General features: G+C 31.5%; 2 protein-coding genes across 3 annotated transcripts; one reads left to right on the forward strand and one right to left on the reverse strand.

The window, feature by feature from the left end:
- Window positions 1-988: 988 nt before the first annotated feature.
- LOC129913959 (cellular tumor antigen p53) lies at window positions 989-18,206 on the reverse strand. 2 transcript variants are annotated; one of them, XM_055992965.1, is made up of 10 exons: window positions 18,057-18,206; window positions 17,939-17,992; window positions 17,704-17,740; window positions 17,593-17,631; window positions 5,014-5,076; window positions 4,664-4,937; window positions 4,360-4,597; window positions 4,189-4,298; window positions 3,829-4,116; window positions 989-2,058 (listed from the first exon to the last, which is right to left on the reverse strand). In XM_055992965.1, the coding sequence occupies exons 1-10, from the start codon at window positions 18,089-18,091 to the stop codon at window positions 2,021-2,023; spliced, it is 1,176 nt and encodes a 391-aa protein (XP_055848940.1). In that variant the 5' UTR covers window positions 18,092-18,206; the 3' UTR covers window positions 989-2,020. The 2 variants fall into 2 exon arrangements, with proteins under 2 accessions (XP_055848940.1, XP_055848941.1); XM_055992966.1 differs by lacking the exons at window positions 17,593-17,631; window positions 17,704-17,740; window positions 17,939-17,992; window positions 18,057-18,206 and adding an exon at window positions 5,171-5,360.
- On the forward strand, window positions 7,409-9,108 carry LOC129913958 (putative gustatory receptor 94a). The gene is made up of 3 exons (XM_055992964.1): window positions 7,409-8,698; window positions 8,761-8,919; window positions 8,994-9,108. Exons 1-3 carry the CDS (start codon window positions 7,742-7,744, stop codon window positions 9,063-9,065), a joined length of 1,188 nt encoding a protein of 395 aa, XP_055848939.1. The 5' UTR covers window positions 7,409-7,741; the 3' UTR covers window positions 9,066-9,108.
- Window positions 18,207-22,492: the final 4,286 nt, after the last annotated feature.

Below are 22,492 nucleotides of genomic sequence, written 5' to 3' on the forward strand. Positions count from 1 at the left end.
TTTACTTTTTGGAGCTGTAAGCTCAACGGGAGGATTCTTCTGGTACAATTTGTACAGCATTGCCAACAGGTACTATAATATATAAAGTTATGCATTCGTAAAAAAAAGTTGAGATAACAATTTTCCATGATATAACGATGAGAATGCAAAAAAAGTGGGTCTCGAAAGTCCGTGTTTCTGTCAGTCAGGATGTCTGTTTGAAAAAAATAATTTTTGGATTTTTATAAAAAATTTTAATTTTTTTTTTTTTTTTTTTTTTTGAAAAATCAAAATTTCGAATCTTAAATTGGTAATGTAAAATCGTTTGAAATTTCCAAAATCTCTAACCTTAAACTAGAACAATTTTGTTTAATATTTCACTTCAACTACCTCGCATATAACATTAAAAAAAATACGGTGCGTTTTCCGCATGTGTGAACAATTTTTCCCCCGGAACTCACTATTGCATACGTCCAAACAATTTTTTTTTTTTTCAAGAAAAGGTAACAAAAATGTCCTTGCAACTTTGCAATTTGCAACACTTACTTTCGTCAAAAATCTTTTCAAATATTTCCGTTAACAATGCCAATGTTTTGTTGCTAGAAAACAATTCGAATCACTTTACCATCCTCAAAGCCTAGCACATTGGAGTCAGAGAACGTTGATGGAGTTTTTTTTTAATTATTTCCTGAAATCTATTAAAAATTCTGGTTAATACCATAGCTTAAAACCATTTTCAACAAGTGAAAAAAAATATTCACCGTAATGATTTTCTCATCATCACTGTCAAACTGATGGCCCTTTTTTGCACTTATTGAATATTGGAGGCGATCTTTAGTAAAACCTCGTATCATTTTTGTTTTTCTTGTAACAAATTTTAACTAAGAGGATATGAATATACGTTTAAATTCATGTATGAAGGAGTAAGTCACAAACACTAAACTTTCCTTCATTAAAAATTGTACACACTTTTCGTAGATTTTCTATGAATAAATTAAAAACAAGCGAATGTGTTTTAACTGTATACTTTTGTATACATTATTTTTATTATTTTTATATATTTTTTTATTATTATATCGTAAAAATTAAGTATTACAATTTAAGAAACATTGTTGTTTTTTTTATAAAAATCTTGATACTTCTTAAAACTATAAACAATCGTTATCATTGCTTTTCAATATTACAAACCCAATGCAATAAGTGACATCATTTACATATTATTTAAATGTGATATTTCCAAGTAAATCATAATACAGTTTCTATATTTCTTGTCAGATTAAATTCTTAACATTGTATGAAGGCACATGATTTTCTTTTTTTTTAATAATTTAAAAACTTGAGTTATCATTAAAATTTAGTTGTTTGAATTGAATTAATAAACAATAGTTTATTATAACATTTGTACTCATAGAAACGATGGCCAACCAAAAACGTGCACTCGGTAGGGAAGTAAAACGAAAAGCAAATCCGGAAAGTTTTTCGTTTTCTTGTGTTATAATAAAATAAACAAAACAAAATTATAATGAAATTATGAATACCAATATGTTGAAAATGAATTCTTAATGAAAACAAAAAAATAAAAAAAAGGTAGTGGATTAATGGTGTAACGCGCTTCATCTTAAAAAATATAATGCACCGAGTTTTAATTGACCATCGGTTTTGTGTTGTCTTGCTTCAATTAGACGCGCGCGTTATTTTACCAACAAAAAAGTAGAAAATAATATTTTGTACTTAAATAAACAGTAAATAAGTCTTACATATATAAAACAAACAAAAAAAAATGATATTTATAACTGAAAAAGAACGTAATAATATTTTCTTATATACTAAGAATAATATAATGTTTCACCAGGAAACTGAAAAAAAAATTGACAATAATTGCCAACATAAATTAACAGCTAGTCTTAAAGTCTATGGAAGCTGATACAAATTGCGCCTTTTAAGGCTTTTATAAAATTAAATTGTATTACAAAAACAATAATCATTATTAAGGTACTAATTTTTTTTTTTTTCTTTTGTTGATGTGATTGTGTCATCGTTATTACTTTTGTGGTTCATTAGTCAAACGTCTTGATTTTGCTGTAAGAAAAAAAAAATAAATAAATATTGAGTTAGAAAATTATAACTTTTTTTTTAAATTGTTTGATAAAGTAACATGAACTATTTTTGCTATAGGTGGTAAGATATTTGTATTGAGTATTTTTATACTTCACTTATGAATTTTTAATTTTAAACTTTTACTTATGAACGTTTTTTAACAGTGGTAAAAACTTGGAGACAAAGGGTAAATTCACAAACGTCAAATTTTTTGGTAGTGATTACGCATCACTGCTTTTTTGCGATGCTGATCGTTGCTCAGCTGATGACGATGCGATGCTGATCGACAAAAGGTTTTACGTTTAAAAACAATTTTTGCTTAATGATGGAAATGTACTAATAAAAACTCTTTGTTATAATTAAAATCTGGAGCCTCACATTTTATCTCCTCCAGAACATTCCTCCACAATACTGACTTCAATTTTCTGTCTCCAATAAATTCACCTTCATATATTAATTTGCTTTCCATTAGGTTTTTAATTTGTGTGCTGGTAAAATATTCCCTAAATTTCTTCAAATTTATTCATTTATAAACAATTTAGAATTTGATTAAATACTTTTCATTGTCCTTTTCCTTCATTTTTACTCCAAATCGCGTCGGCATCACCAAGTTATCAAGAAAATTCTTGATGCTTTTTTGTTTGATATTTGCGCATCGGTTTATCCAAATTTGCAATAATGAACGATTGACTTTTAAGTGATGCTATTTATTTGCGTTTATGAACGTGCTACAGGAATGATCGCAAATCATCTCTACAGTGATGCGTTTGTGAATTTACACAAATAATGCCTAGTTACTGAATTATTACAAAAAATTAGTCAAATATTTAATAATACTGAAAAAAACATTTTTTAATATTGATTTTCATAGCTTGGTTTCGAAAGGGTTAAAAAATTTGCAGTTTTTTCGTTTTTTTTTTTTTTTTTTTTGTATAAAGATCAGTGTTTTTCAATATACGCAACACGCCGCAACATAGTCTAACGTATATTTATTATTAAATTGCTGGATATGTAGAACAATCTTGCATTTCAAGAGTTTACTCGAGCTTGCCAACCCACCTAACCCCACCCCCGAAAAAAAGAACCTTTGAAAAAAAATCCTCAAAAACGACCCTTACTAACAGATTTTTATATTATTACATTGAATGTATAATATTATAGAGAAAATTTCACCAGGGTACCTTTTAAAATATAAACAGAAATAGTGTTCCAAATTTGAAAAAGAATCGGTGCAGTAGTTTTGAAGTTATAAGGGGCACCGACTTTCAAAACGTTAGTTGTGAGGAGAATGATTTAATGATTTGAACGCTGAAATAAAACGCTCATAAGCGAAGTTTCAAAACACTCATAACTATTTTGCTCCAATCGACCTAAAATTTTTACACAAACTGTTTGAGATATAATGCATTGGGTTAAAAAAATAATTACAAATAAAATTTTAGATGCAAATAAACAAAATCAAAATAAACTATTAAAATGAGGTCTTTTTTGATTAAAAACTGCCAGGCGATTGATTGAATTATGATAAAAAAATGTCCATAATATTGAAAAATTGTATACAAAATCAATTATATTAATTTTAATTTATTTTTCAAAAACTATTTAATTAAACAACTTGAAATAAAAAACTAAATAAATATTAAATTATTAGCTTTAAGAAAAGTTATAACACTGGATGCGTATACGTACGTAAGTACGTATACGTACTTTTTATTTTTTATAAATTTTTTTTCTCACGGCTAATCAACTTACCATAACTCTTCTTAAGAGCCTTAATAATTCTAGCATACATTATGGCACTTTCTGGTTTCAAAGCCATTTGTCCAGCAACTTTATTAAAAGCACACTCATAAACATGATTTGCTGCTTCCATATCTGGCAATTCCATAGTAATTCTAACACCACCATTGGGCGTCATAACTATGTCATTTGTTTCAGTTGAACCAGAAAATGAATCTTCTTCATCATCTTCTTCTTGTTTAGGTTCAATTTTTATTTCACTATCAACTTTTGCAATTTTTTTACCAATTGGACATTCATCTTAAAAAGATAACAAACGAAAACAAAATTAAGAACAAAAGAAATTTAAGTATAAAATAGATTTGTGTCTACCTTTTCGTGACCTCTTTTTTGGCATCTGAGTTTCTTCATCTTTACGCATGTCCCGTTTTGGGCAACTACATATTTTAACATTTGTAATTCTCTTAGCCAAAACTTCACCACTTGAAAATTCAAATAATTTGATTTAATAAAAAGATTTTAAATTGAAAAAGTCAATCATACTTAGCATTTTCCATATAAAAAATGATGGAAGTTTCTCTACGGCCGACACAAGAATTCTGACAAACAAATTTTAAAGCGACAGTTTGTTTGACTTCTTCATCTCCATCCGGCTGGACACAGCCCAATGGAATGCGTACCGACAATCTGTCGCTTATATTTTTGCCCTCTACAGTTCCTTGATAAATAACATTTGGATTCTCACATCGAAGGACACTATGCTTAATGTTTTTCTCCAAAGCTGAAATAGAAAACAAATAAATTAAAGAGAGTCTTATTTTAAAAAAAATATGAACTTCATCCTAACCTGGATCTTTGCTGCTATGATTCTCACAACGAACAACTGGCTCACTTACTTCCGAATTGAAAACCATCATTGTGCGTATGAATATTTTCTCATTCGATGATCTTGGTTTATAAACAACTTCAACATTAAAAATTTCATTAAGTTTTATGTAAACTTTATTGGAAGTTTCGGAATAGAACCAATTGACTTTGCCTTTTTGTTGTCCATTCAAATTTAATTCAAAATTAAGACCATATTTATCATGTTCCTGTAAATCAGGAAGGACTTGATTTAACTAAAAAAAAGATAAGAACAAAAAAATAGTATCGATGAGTGAGATGCTTTCAAACATTAAACATTTATTTATATACATTTGGATGTGGATTTGGATTTTCAGCACACTCTTGTTCGATGAGTTGACTAAGGGATTGAGACTAAAATGGAATAAAATAAAAATTTTAAAATTTAAATGGTGCTTTTTTTTAATATTATTTACAAACACTAAAAAATATATAAATATTTGCCTACTCTTCGACTTATCACCATGATGAATACTTTAATACTGCATTGCATTTATAGACATTTTCAAGTTAAGGGATGTATGTGACGGTATTATGATTTGGCGTTGGACTTATTTCACAATGTGAATCATATAGACAAAAGCCAAAAGTTGCAGAATGAGGAGGGGTGAAATAAAATGTAACAAGTCTATAGTGACGATTAACACGTTTAAACACGATTAAGGAAAAGTATTGTTTGAAATAAGATTACAAATGCATATCAAAAGACAATCAAGTATGCAACGTCATAGTGTCAAGGTCATATTAATAAAAATGAGTCATAAGTTTCGATTTGTTATAGTTTATAATTATTTTGATTTTAGATATTAGGAAAATAAAATTAAAAAGATAAATTCATAGCTTTTGTGTGTGATGGCATCCCTGGTAGAGTGAAAGAGCTTTCGCATTTCAGGCTAAACAAATGGAAAAATCATGAGTAAACAACGTTAATCTATATAGGAATTTAGGTAGGTACATAATTTAGTATCGAACCACAAAAGCTCTCACTAAATTTTATATCGATACAATGAACTTAGCCGGTGCTCTCGCGGGACTCAAAATAACTAGCACCTAATTGTACACGAACGTGCTGGGGTCGAATCACGGCATACGTTCGTTAACGTATCGTCGCTATATGTCCCTATCTTTTTCTACTGATTAAATAGACACAGCAATAGTCAAAACGATATTGTATGTCCGTAATCGTGTGCCATGATTTGTAGAACGGTAGAACGATTGTATTAAACACAAATAATGAATCAAAGTAACCATTGCCAATTCAGTGAGTGAAAAGATTAGATCGAAAGCCCACAGCAAATATTGAAAGGGAAGGTACAACCAAAATATAAGTTCGCATTTTTATAGATATATTCGTCCTGATATAAAATTCAAATGACTGGCAGCATTATTTCACAGTTTAACCATATCACATTCTGAATTTAAGGACTGTCATTTTCCTTAAGACTGAAGAATTCAATTTCATATTGGCTCTTCTTGGTGAATTTTGAATTCATAAAAAATTAAACGGAAAATATTCCAAAGCATAGGCACTTAAACAGCTTATATCTTCAGCTCCGTTTGTCGCATCACTGAAATTGAGATTTTCAGTCTTAAGAAAAAATGACAGATCATCAGCTCCTTTGTTTAGAATGTTAAATAAGTAGTGTTTATTTAGCCTTCTCATATTGGAAAACTTGCGGGAGATTAAACAATACTTTTTTTTATTTCGAATCGAAAAAAAAAAAAATATTCAGTTTTTTGGAACATTGTAATTTTTTATTATGTCAGGTTTTTAATCTTTACGTTAAAACATAGTTGACAACACTATTAAACTTTTTTATAAAAATAAAAACGAAAGATGACAAAATTGTGCTTATTAAAAAAAATGCAAGATATTGCATAATAAAAGGTCTAAAAGTGTGTGTTGGTAATTTGGCACTATTTTGCCTTTTTTTAATGTTTTTTAGTTTTTTCATTGAATATCAAAAACTATAGGTACCAAAATCAAAATCGTGCACCTTTGACATCAATTAAGCTAAATTTTAGGCTTATATACTGTTTTTAAAATAAATTCTATTCCAACGCGTATTCTGTCCGCTTTTTTAAAGTCGAACAAAATGCTGTCATTCGTGCGCCTCTGTCCGCTTTTCGCCAAAAAAAAAAAAAACAAAAGTAAAAATATTTATTTTTCTCACCAGCACAGTTTGTTTGCGAAAAAGACTATACAATTTTTGTTTTTAAACTCAAATCTAAGCTTTCTGCGTCATGTTTGGAAATATTCCTATCGGAAAAACCGTCACAAATTAAATTTGAAAATGTTAACTATTGTATTTGGTACTTTGTATGCGATTAGCAAATGAGTTCTGGTGAGCTCTGGTCACCCTAAGTTAAGTAATTTATAGTTGAGTTCGGAGATTGTCAATTCTTATTTGCCTATATAATATACATACATATTTGCATATTTTCAAAAATAAAAGAGTTTGTGAAGCGCATAAGAAACTTTAACACGAAGAAATTTGCTAAAATTGAAATTCACAAACAAAACTTGACAACATAAAAAGAATTTAAGAACTCCCATTAAAAAATACTAATGAATGAGCAAAAAGTGGGTAAGCATAGACTGATACCATAAATATGAAATGTTAGGCTCGCTGAATTGAGAGATAAATACGGAGGCAGTAGGTTTATATTGTGACTATCATCAGCATTTTTTTTAAACAGAAAAATGTCCACCATGAAGGTAGTGATAAAAGGACTAGTATTGTTCGATTACCAAACTTCTTTCTCTATTTATAAAGTTCCTATCGTTGAAAATAACTCTTGGTCAATAACATAAACTCGTAGGTTAGTATTTATATAAACGAAAATATTGAAGATTCTCTGTTAAATATCAAACCTGTAATTAAGACCAATCAATCAAATAAATTTATCACAACAATTAATCTCGGTTCATTTTATACTATCTGATCTCAGCCTTCATAAAGCATTTAAATTATATCTCCTTGGTGTAATTTCAGTCTTTAACATAAAACCATTCAACATGGATGTAATATTCACCGCTGTAAAAGTAATCATGGCAGGTATTATTTTATCCGGTTTGGGTGCATATGGCTACATTGCCAAATATGATAAGTTCGACATTAACCCGTTGGCTACAATTTATACTATAATAGTGATTTGTACATTTTGTACAGTTTATGTTAGAGACATAATCCATCAATATGTCGCAGGTGAATTCGATATCAATAACGTCGGAAAACTATACTCTAATATGAATATAATTGCCGGTGTAGTTTCATTTGGTGTTCATATCATTTTTGTGCGAAGACATATTGTTTTTATAAATTTTGCCAGACCACATTTGTATAAACTTCTCGACTTTTTGGACGATAACGATGGGCGAATCGAAAGAGGCGTCCTTAAAGTAGGAATAAAAATATTTATATCCCCAACTCTACTTGAGATAGTTTTGATTTTGCGATCTTTGCATTTCGAGCCGGATAAAAGTTTAGGTTGGACAATTTATACAATGATTCCGTATTTAATTCGAACAGTGCCAGCTACAACTGTTTATGGAATGACTCTTTTGTGTGCGGGTTTCATAGAAGTCATGAACTTGCGGGTTAAGAAAATTGTGGATGAAGTAAATCGAATGAGTACCCACAAGGAATGGCTTTGTAAGACCTCTTTCCATCGCATGCAACGTTATTGTGATTTGAGTGATAAAATCGATAGACTGAATAATGTTTATAACATTATTATTGATGTTAGTGATGAGTTATTGAATTTCTCATCGATACCATGGATGAATTCAATGTTGTGCAATGTTGTTGGAATTATGTCAGGTTGTTTTACACAATACATGAGCATTGCCGATTCGATTTTTAATGGCAAGGAATATGATTATTACAGTGTAATGACTGATTCTGCATTTATGTTTATTTCTTTAATGGAAATTCATACACAGTCGGGATCTTGTGCAGCAACAGTAGATCAAGTAGATTGAGTTTTTGGTGAGTTTTGTTCTTGTGATATGTTTAAAATTACTTTTTTTTGCAGATTCGTCAAACGGGAATAATTTTAAGTCAAGCTGACACAACACAAGCAGATGTAAGATTGAGAGAGTCTTTTGAATTTTTCAACTTACGCATTCTTCAGAGAGATTATAAAATTAAACCATTGGGCTTATTTTTAGTTGATTGGTCTTTGCTTCATGGGGTTAGTAAAATTATATTTCGAATTGTGATGACAGAAACTTTCGATATTAATTAAAACTTTGCTTTTATTTTCAGGTATTTGCAACAGTGACTAGCTTTCTACTGATACTTATTCAAGCTGATTTGTCGAAAAGATTTCTACAGTAAATTACCCTATAAAATGTTCAAATAATAAGAAAATACATTATAAGCATAAACTTAGGAAAAAGTTTTTTTTTTTTTTGGTTTACATATGAGGGTGATAGTTTTTTCATAAAAAGATTCTTCATATGGTTAGTGTTATAGTACTTACGTACATACCCAGCTCTGCAAAATAAAGCTTTTTAACTGAAGAAGAAATTGTTCGTGGAGAATGAATGAAGAGAGGCTAACAAAAATATGAGAGTAAAATATTAGAAATATGCTCTGAGTTGATGCAAAGTTACTGTCTATATTTGTAGCGAGTATACAAAGCCCTTTACAACCTCGAAGTCATGGCTGTTTAGGATACAAACAAGTATTCGTTAGATATGGTTTACAGAGAAGATTTTTATCTAAACTTATAAATTTTTGATCTTTTCAAAACAAAGTATACTAATAATAAATAAAAACATCCGTTTGTTGATATTTTTAGTGTAAAATGTTAACAACTAGAGATGAGCAAAAAATCACGACCTGTGATTTTTAACCTGTGATTGACAAATCACAATCACTACCTGTGAACAGTCTTCAAATAACCTGTGATTACCTTAACCGTGAATTGGATATTCACTTTTTGCTTTACAGTTCGCAAATTTTTTTGTTAAAAGTTAATTAAAGTGCATTTGCGGGTTCAAAACAATTCCCTTTTATACTAGAACTGTTGTAAAAAGTTATTTTTTCCAAAATCACAAGTAAAAAGTCATTTTCAATGCGTTTTCGTGAATTCCGCGTAAAATAATTCACGTTACACAAGTGCATTGGAAATAGCGATTTTTCAAAACAGCTATTGCAACAGTTCTTTATTAAAAGTGAATTGGTTTGACTGAAATTCACGCAATTGCTTTGGATTTTTTTTTTTTTAACTGTGATTTTTCCCAAAACAACTTTTTAACAGTTCTTTATTAAACGTGAACTGGTTTGACTGGAATTCACGCATTTGCTTTCCAATTTTTTTTAACCTGTGATTTTTCCCGAAACAACTTTTGCAATAATTCTTTTGTAAACGTGAATTGTTTTGACCGGAATTCACGCAAATGTTAAGGATTTTTTTTAAACCCGTGATTTTGTTCAAAATAACTTTTGCACCAATTCTTATGGAAACGTGAATTTATAGCGGAATTCACGAAAATGCATTGAAAATTACTTTTGACCTTTGATTTTGGAAATAAATAGCTTTTGCAACAGTTCTTGTGTAAACGTGAATTTTTTTTATCGGAATTTACACAAATGCATTGGAAATTATAACCTGTGATTTTTTACAAAACAACTTTTCAACAGTTCTTGTGTAAATGTGAATTGTTTTTTTTTACCGGAATTCACGCAAGTTCGGTAAAATTAATGTTTTGTTTACCCCTCACAATCACGTATGGCTCCAGAAGAATTACGGTTTGCCCGCAAATATTTGCTGTGAAATCGCAGGTTGCCCTGATTAGAATAAGGGTTTTCAACGTTACTTTTCCCGTGATATAATAAATTTCTCCCGTAAATCAAGAGTCGCTTAGACAAAATAATAATTTCCCCAGTATAATCACGGATGGCTTTGGTAAATCGCGGATCTGTTTGCTTAAACCAGGAGTTTTCCTCATAAAATCAGCTCCATTGTTTCAAATACACTCGTATTTGAGCTTCATTAGTACTTCCTACGTGAAAAATCGTAATGAAATGTGTATATTGGAAAATACAAACGTTAATAATGCTACGTGTAATTTTTTTTTTTTTTTTTTGGATTTTCATTAATTTTCATAAATTTAAATCACGGTTAAAAATCACAGGTTACAATCACCGTGAATTCAAAATCACAGTCACAGGTATACCTGTGATTGAAAAATCACGACTTAGCTCATCTCTATTAACAACTCAGCACTGAGGTGCGTTCTTTTTCTAACAATAGTCAACGATCGTTGTTATGTCAAAAATTATTGTTGAAGTGTCATTGTTAGAAATCGTTGGATTTTTTACAAATCATTTAGGAACGATTTATTGTTAGAGATTGTTAGACTGTCAAACCACCAGCTACATTTCTTTTGAGAATACTTTTATTTCCATTATTATAACAAAAAAAATTGTTTTTTATTCAAAATAAATTATCTTTCATCAAAAAATTACAAAACTTTCTTTTTATTTTCATTTTTTCCGCTTATTTCCAAAAGAAAAAAAAAATATTTAAGTTTGTTTTGTAAACAAAACATATACTTTGACACATCAACAATCTCATGAGGGTTCAACTCACATCATGGAGGTGAGTTGGAAATAGTTACGATTTGTAACTATTTGACACTTCAAAACGAGTTTAGGAACGATGTTCATCTGTCAAATAGTTACAAATCGTAACTATTTTGTAGTTTAGGAACGACAAAAGTTAACGATAGTTAACAATAGTTAACTATTGTTAGAAAAAGAACGCACCTCTGAGCTTTGTACTGAGTTACAAATAAAAAGAGGCTTATGTTTACCAAAAATTATGAGAAAAATTGCCTTTTGCTTTGAATCTGAAATACTTTCAGATCAGGCTGAATGTTACCTGAATTTAAAAAAAATGCGAGTTTTTCCTTTATTCTTTGAGAAACAAATATAAAGTCATTTTCCATCAATGGGTTGAATGACTTTTAATTATTATTATTTGGTTGAAAGTATAAATATAAAACATTAATTTTGCCAGTCCTGCTTTATGGCGCTAAGTGTTGAACCATAAGCTGGAAAAAAAAAATGTATCGCTGATTTCTTTGACTCTACTTAAACATGACGATTACATTGGCTCGACCACATCGAGCAGTTCGGGTAACTATGAAGGGTGGGAGGATGTACTGGATCTTACTCTCATAAATAATTGCTCCGATTTGCAGGTTGAAAATTGGAGAGTTTCGCCCTTAAAATCTTTTTCAGATCATAGTTGGATCCTCTTCCAACTTAATTTTGAAACCAAAATCCCAACCCCCTATAGAAATCCCAAAAGAATTGACTGGAAGAAATTCAGTCAAATTTTTAGCGCAAAGCTACGCAGCATACCTAATCTGAGTACAGATACGGTTGCGGATCTTGAGTCAAATGTTTTGAACTTTGAAAGATCGATGATCACTGCCTTCAAGGCTTCGTGCCCGGTAAGACATAGTAGCAAAACTTTTCCTCCTTGGTGGAATGAAGACTTGTCTAATTTAAGGAAAATGACTAGAACAATCTTCAACATCTGCCATAAACACAAATTCTATCAACCCTATAAGGACTGTTTAAGAGTCTATAAGCATACTATAGCATCATCCAAAAGAGAAAGCTGGGAGGAATACTGCCATTCCATTGAAGATATAAAGGACTCCGCCAGGCTTAGCAAAGTTCTATCGAGGGAACACACCAATCCCTCATTCCTTAAAAAGCCTGACGGATCCTGGACTATATCTCCAGCTGAGTCCCTGGAACTACTGATGACTACTCATTTTCCGGGGTGTGAAGACAATACCTCTGAAGTGAACATAAATCCCACTTTGCTGTCAGTTACGGCAGAACAAGTTAACTCCCTGATAACAAGAGAAAATATAGCCTGGGCTATTAGCACCTTCTCTCCATATAAGTCTCCAGGCCCTGATGGTATTCTGCCTATCATGCTACAAAAGCAGCAAGAGATAGCAGTTACGTGGCTTGAAAAAATCTTTAAAGGCTGCCTTCTTCTTAACCATGTGCCCAAGTCGTGGAGACAAGTAAGCGTGGTTTTCATTCCCAAAGTGGGAAAAAGAGGGCATGAATCCGCGAAGGATTTCCGGCCAATCAGTTTAACATCTTTTCTACTCAAAACCTTGGAGAGAATTCTTGAAACCCATATTAGAGAGATCTTTAAAAGATGTCCTTTGGAGAGTTCGCAGCATGCTTACATGAGGGGCAAATCTACGGAAACAGCCCTCCATGAAGTCGTTCGAACAATTGAGAACTCGATCCATTTTAAAGAATATACCCTAGCTACCTTCTTAGATGTAGAAGGAGCTTTTAACAATGTCCTAACCGAATCTATTCTCGAGGCCCTAGTGACTTTTGAAGTAGAAGACTACATCAGAAGTTGGATTATTTCAATGCTAAAAGAGAGAAGAATTCAAGCAAGTTTAGGAAATTCACACTGTTATAAATGCGTCAACAGGGGTACGCCTCAGGGTGGCGTTCTTTCCCCCCTTTTATGGCTCCTTGTTATGAACAATATCCTCGTGAAGCTTGAGAGAAGTGGAGTGAAGGCAGTGGCATATGCGGATGATCTGGTTGTACTTGTATCAGGAAAATTTTTACCCGTGATCAGTGAGATCACTGACACGGCTTTGAGAAGAGTTAGCAACTGGGCTACAAGCTGTGGCCTAGGAGTTAATCAAAGTAAAACGGAACTGATGCTTTTTACAACTAAAACCAAAATCCCTGCCTTCCCTCTACCTCAGCTTAACGGCCAAATCTTATCACTTTCTTCTAGCGCAAAATATTTAGGTGTAATTTTGGACACTAAACTGAGCTGGAAGCTAAATATAGAAGAGCGGGTTAAGAAAGCGAGCATTGCTTTCTATGCCTGCAGTAAAACCTTTGGGAAAAAATGGGGCCTTAAATCAAAAATGATTCTATGGACTTACACAGCGGTTGTAAGACCCATTCTTACCTACGGCGCCATTGTTTGGTGGCCTGCTCTAAGTAAAGCATACAACATCAACAAACTTAAGAAAATCCAGAGAACGGCAAGCGTAGGGACGACTGGAGCCCTCCGGTCGTGCCCCACTGAGGCTCTAAACGTTCTCTTGCACCTTTTACCCATAGACCTTCATGTCAAATACCAGGTGTCTTGTAGCGTATTAAGGCTAAAAGAAACCGGCTGTTGGAAGGTAAAACCTTTTGGTCATAGTGACATAACTAATTTAGTACCATCAGATATGTTTCTGACCCCTACCGACTATCACACTCCTACCTTGAACACTGTAAGGAATTGTAAGGTCAGCTTCCCGTTGAGGACAGACTGGGAAGATGGAATTGTGACGAGAGACTTCGACACTTGTATTTTCACTGATGGCTCAAAAATGGACTGTGGGGTCGGTGCGGGTGTATATCATGAATCCCTTAATATTTCAAAATCCTTTCGACTTCCAAATTTTGCAAGCGTGTTTCAAGCAGAATTACTCGCAATTAGGGAAGCTTGCAAAGTACTAAGAATAAATTTAAATCAAACCCAGAATGTAGCTATACTAACAGATAGTCAGGCAGCTATAAAAGCAATCTCTTCAGTCATGACATCATCCAAACTGGTTCAGCAGTGCAGAGAGCAACTCTCAATACTGAGCGAAAGCCTCACAATCACTCTAGTCTGGATCCCAGGACATAGTGGTTTTGAGGGCAACGAAAAGGCAGATGAACTGGCCAGGCAAGGATCGGCCCTTCATGAGTCGCTAGCAGAAGCAGTTAACATTCCAATAGGAGTCATGAAGGGCAATATCTTCTCAAACTATTTAAAAAAAGCAAATAATAGGTGGCATAGTTTAGATAGCTGCGTCATATCTAAGAAAATATGGCCCACTTATAATAAATCCAAAACCAATGATTTAATCTCCAGACCCAGAAAAGATATTAGCAGAATCGTTGCGGTGTGTACAGGACATTGGCCGATAGGGGAACATGCAGCAAAGTTGGGTATACCACACAATACTTGCTGTCGCAGCTGTTTGGACCAGCAAGAAAAAGAAACGGTCTTCCATTTTCTATGCCAATGTCCGGCCCTCGCTAGATATAGAGCACTTTCTCTGGGGAGTGAATTCTTTAATGACATAGATAACATATCAGAATCAAAGATCAAAGACTTGATCTCGTTCTTCAACTCAACAAAGTGGATTTAGGAGTTCCTAAACACTTGTCTTTCCTCTTAAAATCAATCTAAATTCTATCTTCTAATAAATCCATCATAGGTTCCATGAGTTTTGGTATCAAAACGGCGCATTCTGCGCTAATTGGGTCATCAAGCTCGTTTGCTTTGACCGCCATCTCTACCTACCTACCTAGACAAAAATGTTCTAACCAAGATGGTTTAAGAATCCCAGTCACAAAGTTCTAACAGCAAGGAAAACCCAATATTTACTTTAACAACTTAACTGTCCAATGAGTCCCATATGACTCAAAATATATGTTTTGTCACAAGCCTAAAGAGTCCCATGTATCATATATGACTCATATACATATTTTACTAAAAGCAACTTTACTGTCCCCATAAAATGTAATTAAAAACCCTCTCTACGTTCAATATTATTTTGTTTATTTGAAGGATTCATCACTCCACGTCCAATGAGTCCTATTTGACTCATAGAATGTTTTCTGTATCGTGTTTCTAGAGTCCATGAGTCATATATGATTCATAAAGACGTGTTTCTAACAATGTGTTTGCTATATGAAAATATGGCTATAGAACATAATTTATTCATGAATGTGTAGGAAAAGAAGAAATACTTTCCCAAACTGCAAAAAAAATTGGAAAAATGTTTGAGCAAAAAAAGCTATTTCATAAAAAAATCTTTGATTTTTTTAAGAATTTTTTTTTTTATTTTGGGAGAAGTTATATGTAAACCTATGGAAGAATATTTTTTCAACTACGATTCACAATTATTGTATGGGTAGGTACATAATAAGAAAATTAAAACACCATTAATAGTACAACGACTGAAAAAACAAATCTAGTCAAAATTGTAGAGGCATCAAATTTAAATGCAGGGTAATTAAAAGAGGCTTGATAATGTGTTTTGTCTAGTACGGCTTTCCACACGCCAGCCTTTTTGAAAAATATGTTTTGATCAATACCTCGAAAACGACTCGTCTTACAGAAAATTTGCAAGGACGTTTTTGACATTAAATTATATTATCTTTCTTTTTTAAATTCACAATTTTACTTTAGAATGAATAATTTTTAATTAGAGAGCCAAACAACTAATACGTGCTTTTAATTTTTATTTTTTACTCGCCAAGGGGTAAGAAGTAAGGGAAACATACACAATTTCCAAACAATTTTTTTTGTTTTTTGTTTATTACTTTTTATCTCAATGTGTACATTTTTGCACTTTTTTTAGAGAATCCATATAAAAATAATAATCATAAGTAAATGAGACCAAAAAAATATAAGCAGCTTCTATAAGAACCTCAAAAATTGAGCAACATAAACCAAAAAGATGTGTTTTTTCGTATGTATGTAAGTGCAATCTAGTTCATCTTCTCTGCGCTCTACACCCGAAACGGTTGATTTTAGAGAGAAAATTATATTGTATATATACGAACCATGCCCTCTGATGACCTCCGAGAAATAGGTCGCGAGATATTTGTGAAAAACTGATTTCCGTGACCATTTGACCCTTATGAGTTATAACTTTTTCTAGCCTATACGGTACAATGTCAGTTTTTCACATTTTCATTACAAAAATAAGCATTACTATTTACAAATAATGCAATTAGAATTGGTTTCTTACCTGAGTAATTGGTAAATATTGTTAAAAAAAGGGTTTAGTTTTATGCTCCTATATGATTCATTGGACTTGTGGCAATGAAAATCAAATATCATACGTCCATGAATCATATAGGAGCATAAAACTAAACCCTTTTTTAAACAATATTTACCAATTACTCAGGTAAGAAACCAATTCTAATTGCATTATTTGTAAATAGTAATGCTTATTTTTGAAAAAAAGTACTGGACGTAGAGATGATTTTGAAGGAGTTTGTATGGGGACAGTAAATTCTATTTTATGAAAATATGTGTATGTATCATATATGACTCATTGGACTCTGGTGGCAAGGGAAAAAATAAATTATATGAATCCAATGTGCTTCATGGGACTTATAGAGTTGTTGATGAGAATAATGATGGACGTATAAGGTTTTATAATGAGTTTCTATGGGGACAGTTAAGTTGTTAAAGACCATTCAATAGCGGATGGTTGTAATTCTCTAAAGTCTAGATAGTAAACGATGCAAGGCCGTCGTGTCTAAGGCAGAGATCCTTCATGGATCTAGTACCAGTTAAGTAATTTAGAAAGGAATTATCGCCACAAAGAACATAATCAACGAGAAATAAAAATCTTGCAAACACAGTCAAGAGAACCTGTGTTGTTAACCAAACAGTGCTATTAGAAAACTGTTTGGCAAAAATAATGTTATTTTTTAAATTTTCCAATTTTAATACTTTGTAGTAACCCCAAATTCTGTTTAATAGACCTATTGAAGCCCCATGAGATAAACCATCTACAACTTAAATTCCAAACATAAACAAAGGTACCTACAAATAAATCATCTACATCAATTTCAAAACATCAACTTCCCCGGTTTCAATAAAGGTTTCAGCTTCGATTAATCAAATGTCAACCAAAAAAAATCCAATAAGTCTATAAAAAATCTGAATTCAGATTCTTTGAAGAGAGAAATGTTTTATGTTGTTGTGATAAACTTAAAAATTATAACAAAAAAAAAATGATGCAAAATCGTATGATTTTAATGACAATTAAAAATTACTTACAACTTCTCCAGTTGGCAAAAATGGAACCAAATCTTCAGTCTACAAATATAAAGAAATAAAAGTTAAAAACCATTACATATTTTCAAATGCGCTAAGTTAATCATTAATTACCCGAATTTCAGTAAGATACGCAAACTCTTGTACTTGCCTAGAAAAAAAAAAATGAAGGTAAACAACAATATTGACTACTTCTTGTCTACAAATTAAAAATTAAATATACAAAAAAGATAAGAAACATTTTGATATCAAAGATCTTTGAATTGACAACTTGAATACCTAAGTAATAAGAGAATTGCATCACATTTTTAAATTCTAGATTTAAGAGATACAAAATAAAGCAACTTACGACTGAGATTCATAGAATTCGGTAGCTTCATAAGAAGCTGGACTTCCATTTGAACTAGAATATAAAAAGAAACAAGATAAGAAAATCACATCCTTTGAGGTATTTTGAGGCAACTTACTCTTGTATGGAACACATCATTGGATCCCGGAGCATGTTGTTCTTTCAAAATAAAATCCTGGCAACCCACTTGTTGGCAGTTGGTTCTTACAAAAGCTTTCTGTCGCCCTTTACCTTGAAATACTACATAAAAACAAGAAGAGGCAAAAAAAAAAAAACACAAATAATTATCATATTTTTAGGTTATGAATTATGATCAATTAAATAAAATATATTTTATTTATTTACTTTTTTTTCTTAAATTCTATTCACTGGATTTTGAAGGCAGTACGTAGTTTTTTCTTTTTTTCTTTTTAGTAAAATGATTGTGCAAAAACCAGTCGGGAATGTATTTGTTGGTGAAATTCCGCAAGCCTAGATTTCTTGCTGCTACATTTACATGGACTAATTTGAGGTAGACTCCTACTTCATTCGAATAGTTCATATATAATTACTTTTCATACAAAAAACATTAAATTAATTATCATTATTATTAAACTACGACAAAAAATAAGAATTTTTATTTAAAAGAAACAGAGCACCGGGAGTCCGCATTAGTGTACGTAAACTTGTTCTCAACGTTTAGAAAATTAAACAAAAAAAAAGAAAACCTTCAGAAAACAAAACATGAAATGGTTGCATTTAAATTGTGGCAGTAGTGTCGCTTAAGAGAATTTAAAAAGGGTGATACAGATACTAGGTGTGTTTTTTACTTAGGCCGTGTGCGAATTGCGTTAAAATGTTGGTTAAAATTTCTACCACGATTAAAATTTGACGTTTGGGTAAAAAAGGGATCAGATTTATTTTTTTGCTGTGCGAATTGGGTTAAAATGTATTAAATGGGACTTTTTTCTTGGTACTACTTTGAATAAAATTCCCTCAAGATAAAACAAAATTACCCTCAAAAATGGTTTTTCTTATATTCAATTCACTATTTTTTTTAACAAAACCCAGTTGAAAATATATCAAGTTAAATATTTTAGTATGAAAATGTAATAGCCTGTTTTCACTAGAGCAAATGAGATGATTTCGATCAAATTTGCCAAATGAGTCTCGAAATGAGATGATTTCCCATACAAATTTCAAATTTGAAATGAGATAATTATCATCTCATTTCAACGAAATTAGCTAGGAAATTAAGTCAATAGGTGAATAGGTCACAATTATGAATTTTTACCAAACGTCAATCTAAAAAAAATAAAAAAAAACATAGCACATAGCGGTAAAATTAATTGTGTATATTTTGTGTCGCGTCGGTAAATAAAAGTTCTTATAATTCCGAAATAACTATGCCAGATCGTAGTGCCACCAAAGGAACCTCAAATTCCTCAATATTCGGGAATTTTTTGAAGAAATTGAAGAAAACTGTTGTTTGGCAAATGATTCAACCTAAGCAAAAATTGATGTAAGAATATAAATGCAAATTTTCTCTCTCAATATACCTAATATTTATCCTTTTTATATATTAATTTACAGGATGAAAAAAGAAATGCTCAACTTTTGTTTGAAGGCTACGAATAACACTCTTTTCTGTATCTCTCGGTATACGACTGGCTTCCTACTCCGATGACAAAACCATCCAGATCTGGCTGGCATACCTGCCTGGCAACGAAGGACGTCCATACACCTGACAACGAAACCGTGTGCACCATTTCTGGGGAACACACACGAGCGGTTTATGACATAAGTTGGTGCCATCAGACCGGGGAAGCAACGGCGTGTGGATGATTACATCTACATTTTCAAGGAAGACGAAGGTTCATCAAAGAACGACCAACATTTTTGCTGGTTACTGCTGTGAACAAAGCGTATCTGCAAGACGTCAACTGTGTGAAATGGAATCCTTCAGTAGCTGGTCAATTGCTGTCGTGTAGTGACGATAGAAACATTAAGATTTGGAACTTAGTTGAATAGTTTTTTGTCCAAAAGAGAAAAAGTTAATTATACGTAAAAAAAAAATACGAAAAAATTGTTTTTGTTTTTATTCATTAAAAGAGGAGCATTCAAAGTTTAAAAGTGTTTTCTGGTCTTGCGGGAATCGAGCCCAATAACCAAGGAAAGTCTGTCCTCACTGGCATTGATGATCTTTGCCAAAGTTTTGGAGCAGCGGGACGGCATCATTTTGTTTTCTGGTTTGATGTTGGTTAATGCTGTCTCGAGCTGAAGAGTAAGACAAAGATTAGACTGAGTCTTACATATTTTCCATTCCAAACTCACCTTTGCAAGAGTATCTGCATCAACCTGCTCCATAATCATGTCCGAGGTTGGGTAAACGGTATAATGCCACAATTACCAAATGTTGGGTAGGTAATGATTTCTCTTTCCCTTCGACAGCGAGATTGCAAATGCTCAGAAAGTCAGAATAATGAAGAAGAAAAGGCTGGAAGTTTATTATGCATATTAGAGTGACCGCAAGAAATCGATTTTCGAAATTTGGTCGGGGGAACCCTATAAAATGTTCTGCCTTTGCAGATTTTTAGATAGCCAAAATTTCAGCTCGATTGGATAAGTCTAAATGGTGCCGACACTCGCTCAAAGTATCAAAAATCTCTGTTTTTTCACTGTTTTTCGCAGTAAATTAGCTCTAGCTTCCAAACAGAGCGGGTTATTTTCACTTTTTATATATTAAATTAAAGGTTGTGTTGTTACACATAACTCAGATGCTAAGTTTGTTTAGTTTTACTAAAAAAAACAAAGTATTGTCATCAATTTAAATTTTCATTATTTACCTCAAAAAGAGCTGAAGTGAAAACTCGATTTAAAATGAAACTTTTTTTTTAACTGTTTTAACAAAAAAATTAATGAATGTTGGTTATTAATTTGACTCCTCTTTCTGTCATGTCATTTACGACTTTAAGTGATTGCACTTTTTTAAAGCCTTCTTTAAAATGCGGGTTTCTGGGCAAAAGATTTGGAGGTGCTTTGAGAAAACTTGTGTCTATTTTCAATCGGCTGAAAACACTTAAAATTGTTAAAACTTCTTTTAATATCAAAACAAAAACGCAACAGAATTAATACTCACATTTTATTTTAAGTTAATTTATTTTACATACAAAGTAAAATTAGCAAAAAGCGCGAGTTTATTTTAATAAAATTATTGAACTACCAACGAAACGACTCGTGAAGCTTAAACTTCATAAAAAAACAACAAATATGTATTTTACAACTGCATTTTATTTTTTTTCTATAAAAAAAAAACATAGCGGGTTCAACCCCCAATGGGTGCTCTTTTTTTTTCAGTCAATTTTACTCTGTGCCTCTATTGTTGATAAAATTATTATATTTATTTATTTATTTATTTATAAGAATTAACAATAAATTAAAATCTATTATTAATAGAGTTTAAAGAACGCTAGCATCATAGTACTTTCAGTTCTTAGATAGATGAATTAATTATAATTAGTGTTTTTTTTTTTTGTGAAAAAATTATTATATATTATTATATATTATACGAAAAGCATTTCGATTAGATACCTTTCTATAACATAGAAAGTTTCATTTTAAATCGAGTTTGCACTTCAGCTCTTTTTGAGGTAAGTACTGAAAATTTAAATTGATGACAATATTTTGTTTTTTTTAGTAAAACTAAACAAATTAAGCATCTGAGTTATGTGTAACAACACTACCTTTAATTTAATATATAAAAAGTGAAAATAACCCCCTCTGTTTGGAAGCTAGAGCTAATTTTCTGCGAAAAACAGTGAAAAACAGAGATTTTTGATACTTTGAGCGAGTGTCGGCACCATTTAGACTTATCCAATCGAGCTGAAATTTTGGCTATCTAAAAATCTGCAAAGGCGGAACATTTAAAGGGGTTACCCCGAAAAAAATTCGACAAAAAATTTTTTCTATGGGAGTTGCGGTCACTCTAATGCATATAAATGATAAACATATTTTATATAGTTATTAGAGAAAGTACAAACCTTTATCCAGAACCTCTTTGGATTATTCCATTTTAATATTTTATTAATTCTTTGATTAATTAAACATTTAAATGTGTCTGACACGTCAAATTCAAATTTGAGTGTTGACACTTCTTGTCAGTCCAAATGAGATAATTTGTAGTGAAAACACTTTTTTGCTAATTTGCTAAATTACCTCATTTGGGGTGTAGTGAAAACAGGCTATAAGAAATTCTCAATTTCACATACTTTTTTTTTTATTTTATCGATAAATTCCCATTTCATTATGATCAAAAAGAAATTTATTAATTCAGTCTTCTAACACTAATTCGTAGTTCACCAGCTGCCAACAAAATAGAAATATAAAAAATAAAAAACAAACAGACAATTAGTAGATTTTCAATTTTTCAAGATGAATATTAATTTGTGGAAGTACTTTGTATTAATACTTTTAACATTTCTTAAAATATCAACGCATTATAACAAAAACAATTTCAAATCTATCTTGATCTTTCTATCTTGAGAAACGTCAAATTTTAACCACTAGTGTCAAATT

The sequence above is a fragment of the Episyrphus balteatus genome, chromosome 3, assembly GCF_945859705.1.
Source record: "Episyrphus balteatus chromosome 3, idEpiBalt1.1, whole genome shotgun sequence".
Lineage (NCBI taxonomy): Eukaryota > Metazoa > Arthropoda > Insecta > Diptera > Syrphidae > Episyrphus > Episyrphus balteatus.

What these genes read in the sequence shown, in the direction of transcription:
- LOC129913959 (XM_055992965.1), bottom strand. Translation starts at nt 18,091, where the DNA reads ATGCTCCGGGATCCAATGATGTGTTCCATACAAGA. An exon ending in ATCCAAATCCACATCCAAAT is followed by an intron (nt 4,938 to 5,013) that starts GTATATAAATAA and finishes TCTTTTTTTTAG; the next exon opens with TTAAATCAAGTCCTTCCTGA. An exon ending in GGCTCTTAAGAAGAGTTATG is followed by an intron (nt 2,059 to 3,828) that starts GTAAGTTGATTA and finishes TTTTTCTTACAG; the next exon opens with CAAAATCAAGACGTTTGACT.
- LOC129913958 (XM_055992964.1), top strand. Translation starts at nt 7,742, where the DNA reads ATGGATGTAATATTCACCGCTGTAAAAGTAATCATGGCAGGTATTATT. An exon ending in GTGCAGCAACAGTAGATCAA is followed by an intron (nt 8,699 to 8,760) that starts GTAGATTGAGTT and finishes TTTTTTTTGCAG; the next exon opens with ATTCGTCAAACGGGAATAAT. An exon ending in ATTGGTCTTTGCTTCATGGG is followed by an intron (nt 8,920 to 8,993) that starts GTTAGTAAAATT and finishes TTTTATTTTCAG; the next exon opens with GTATTTGCAACAGTGACTAG.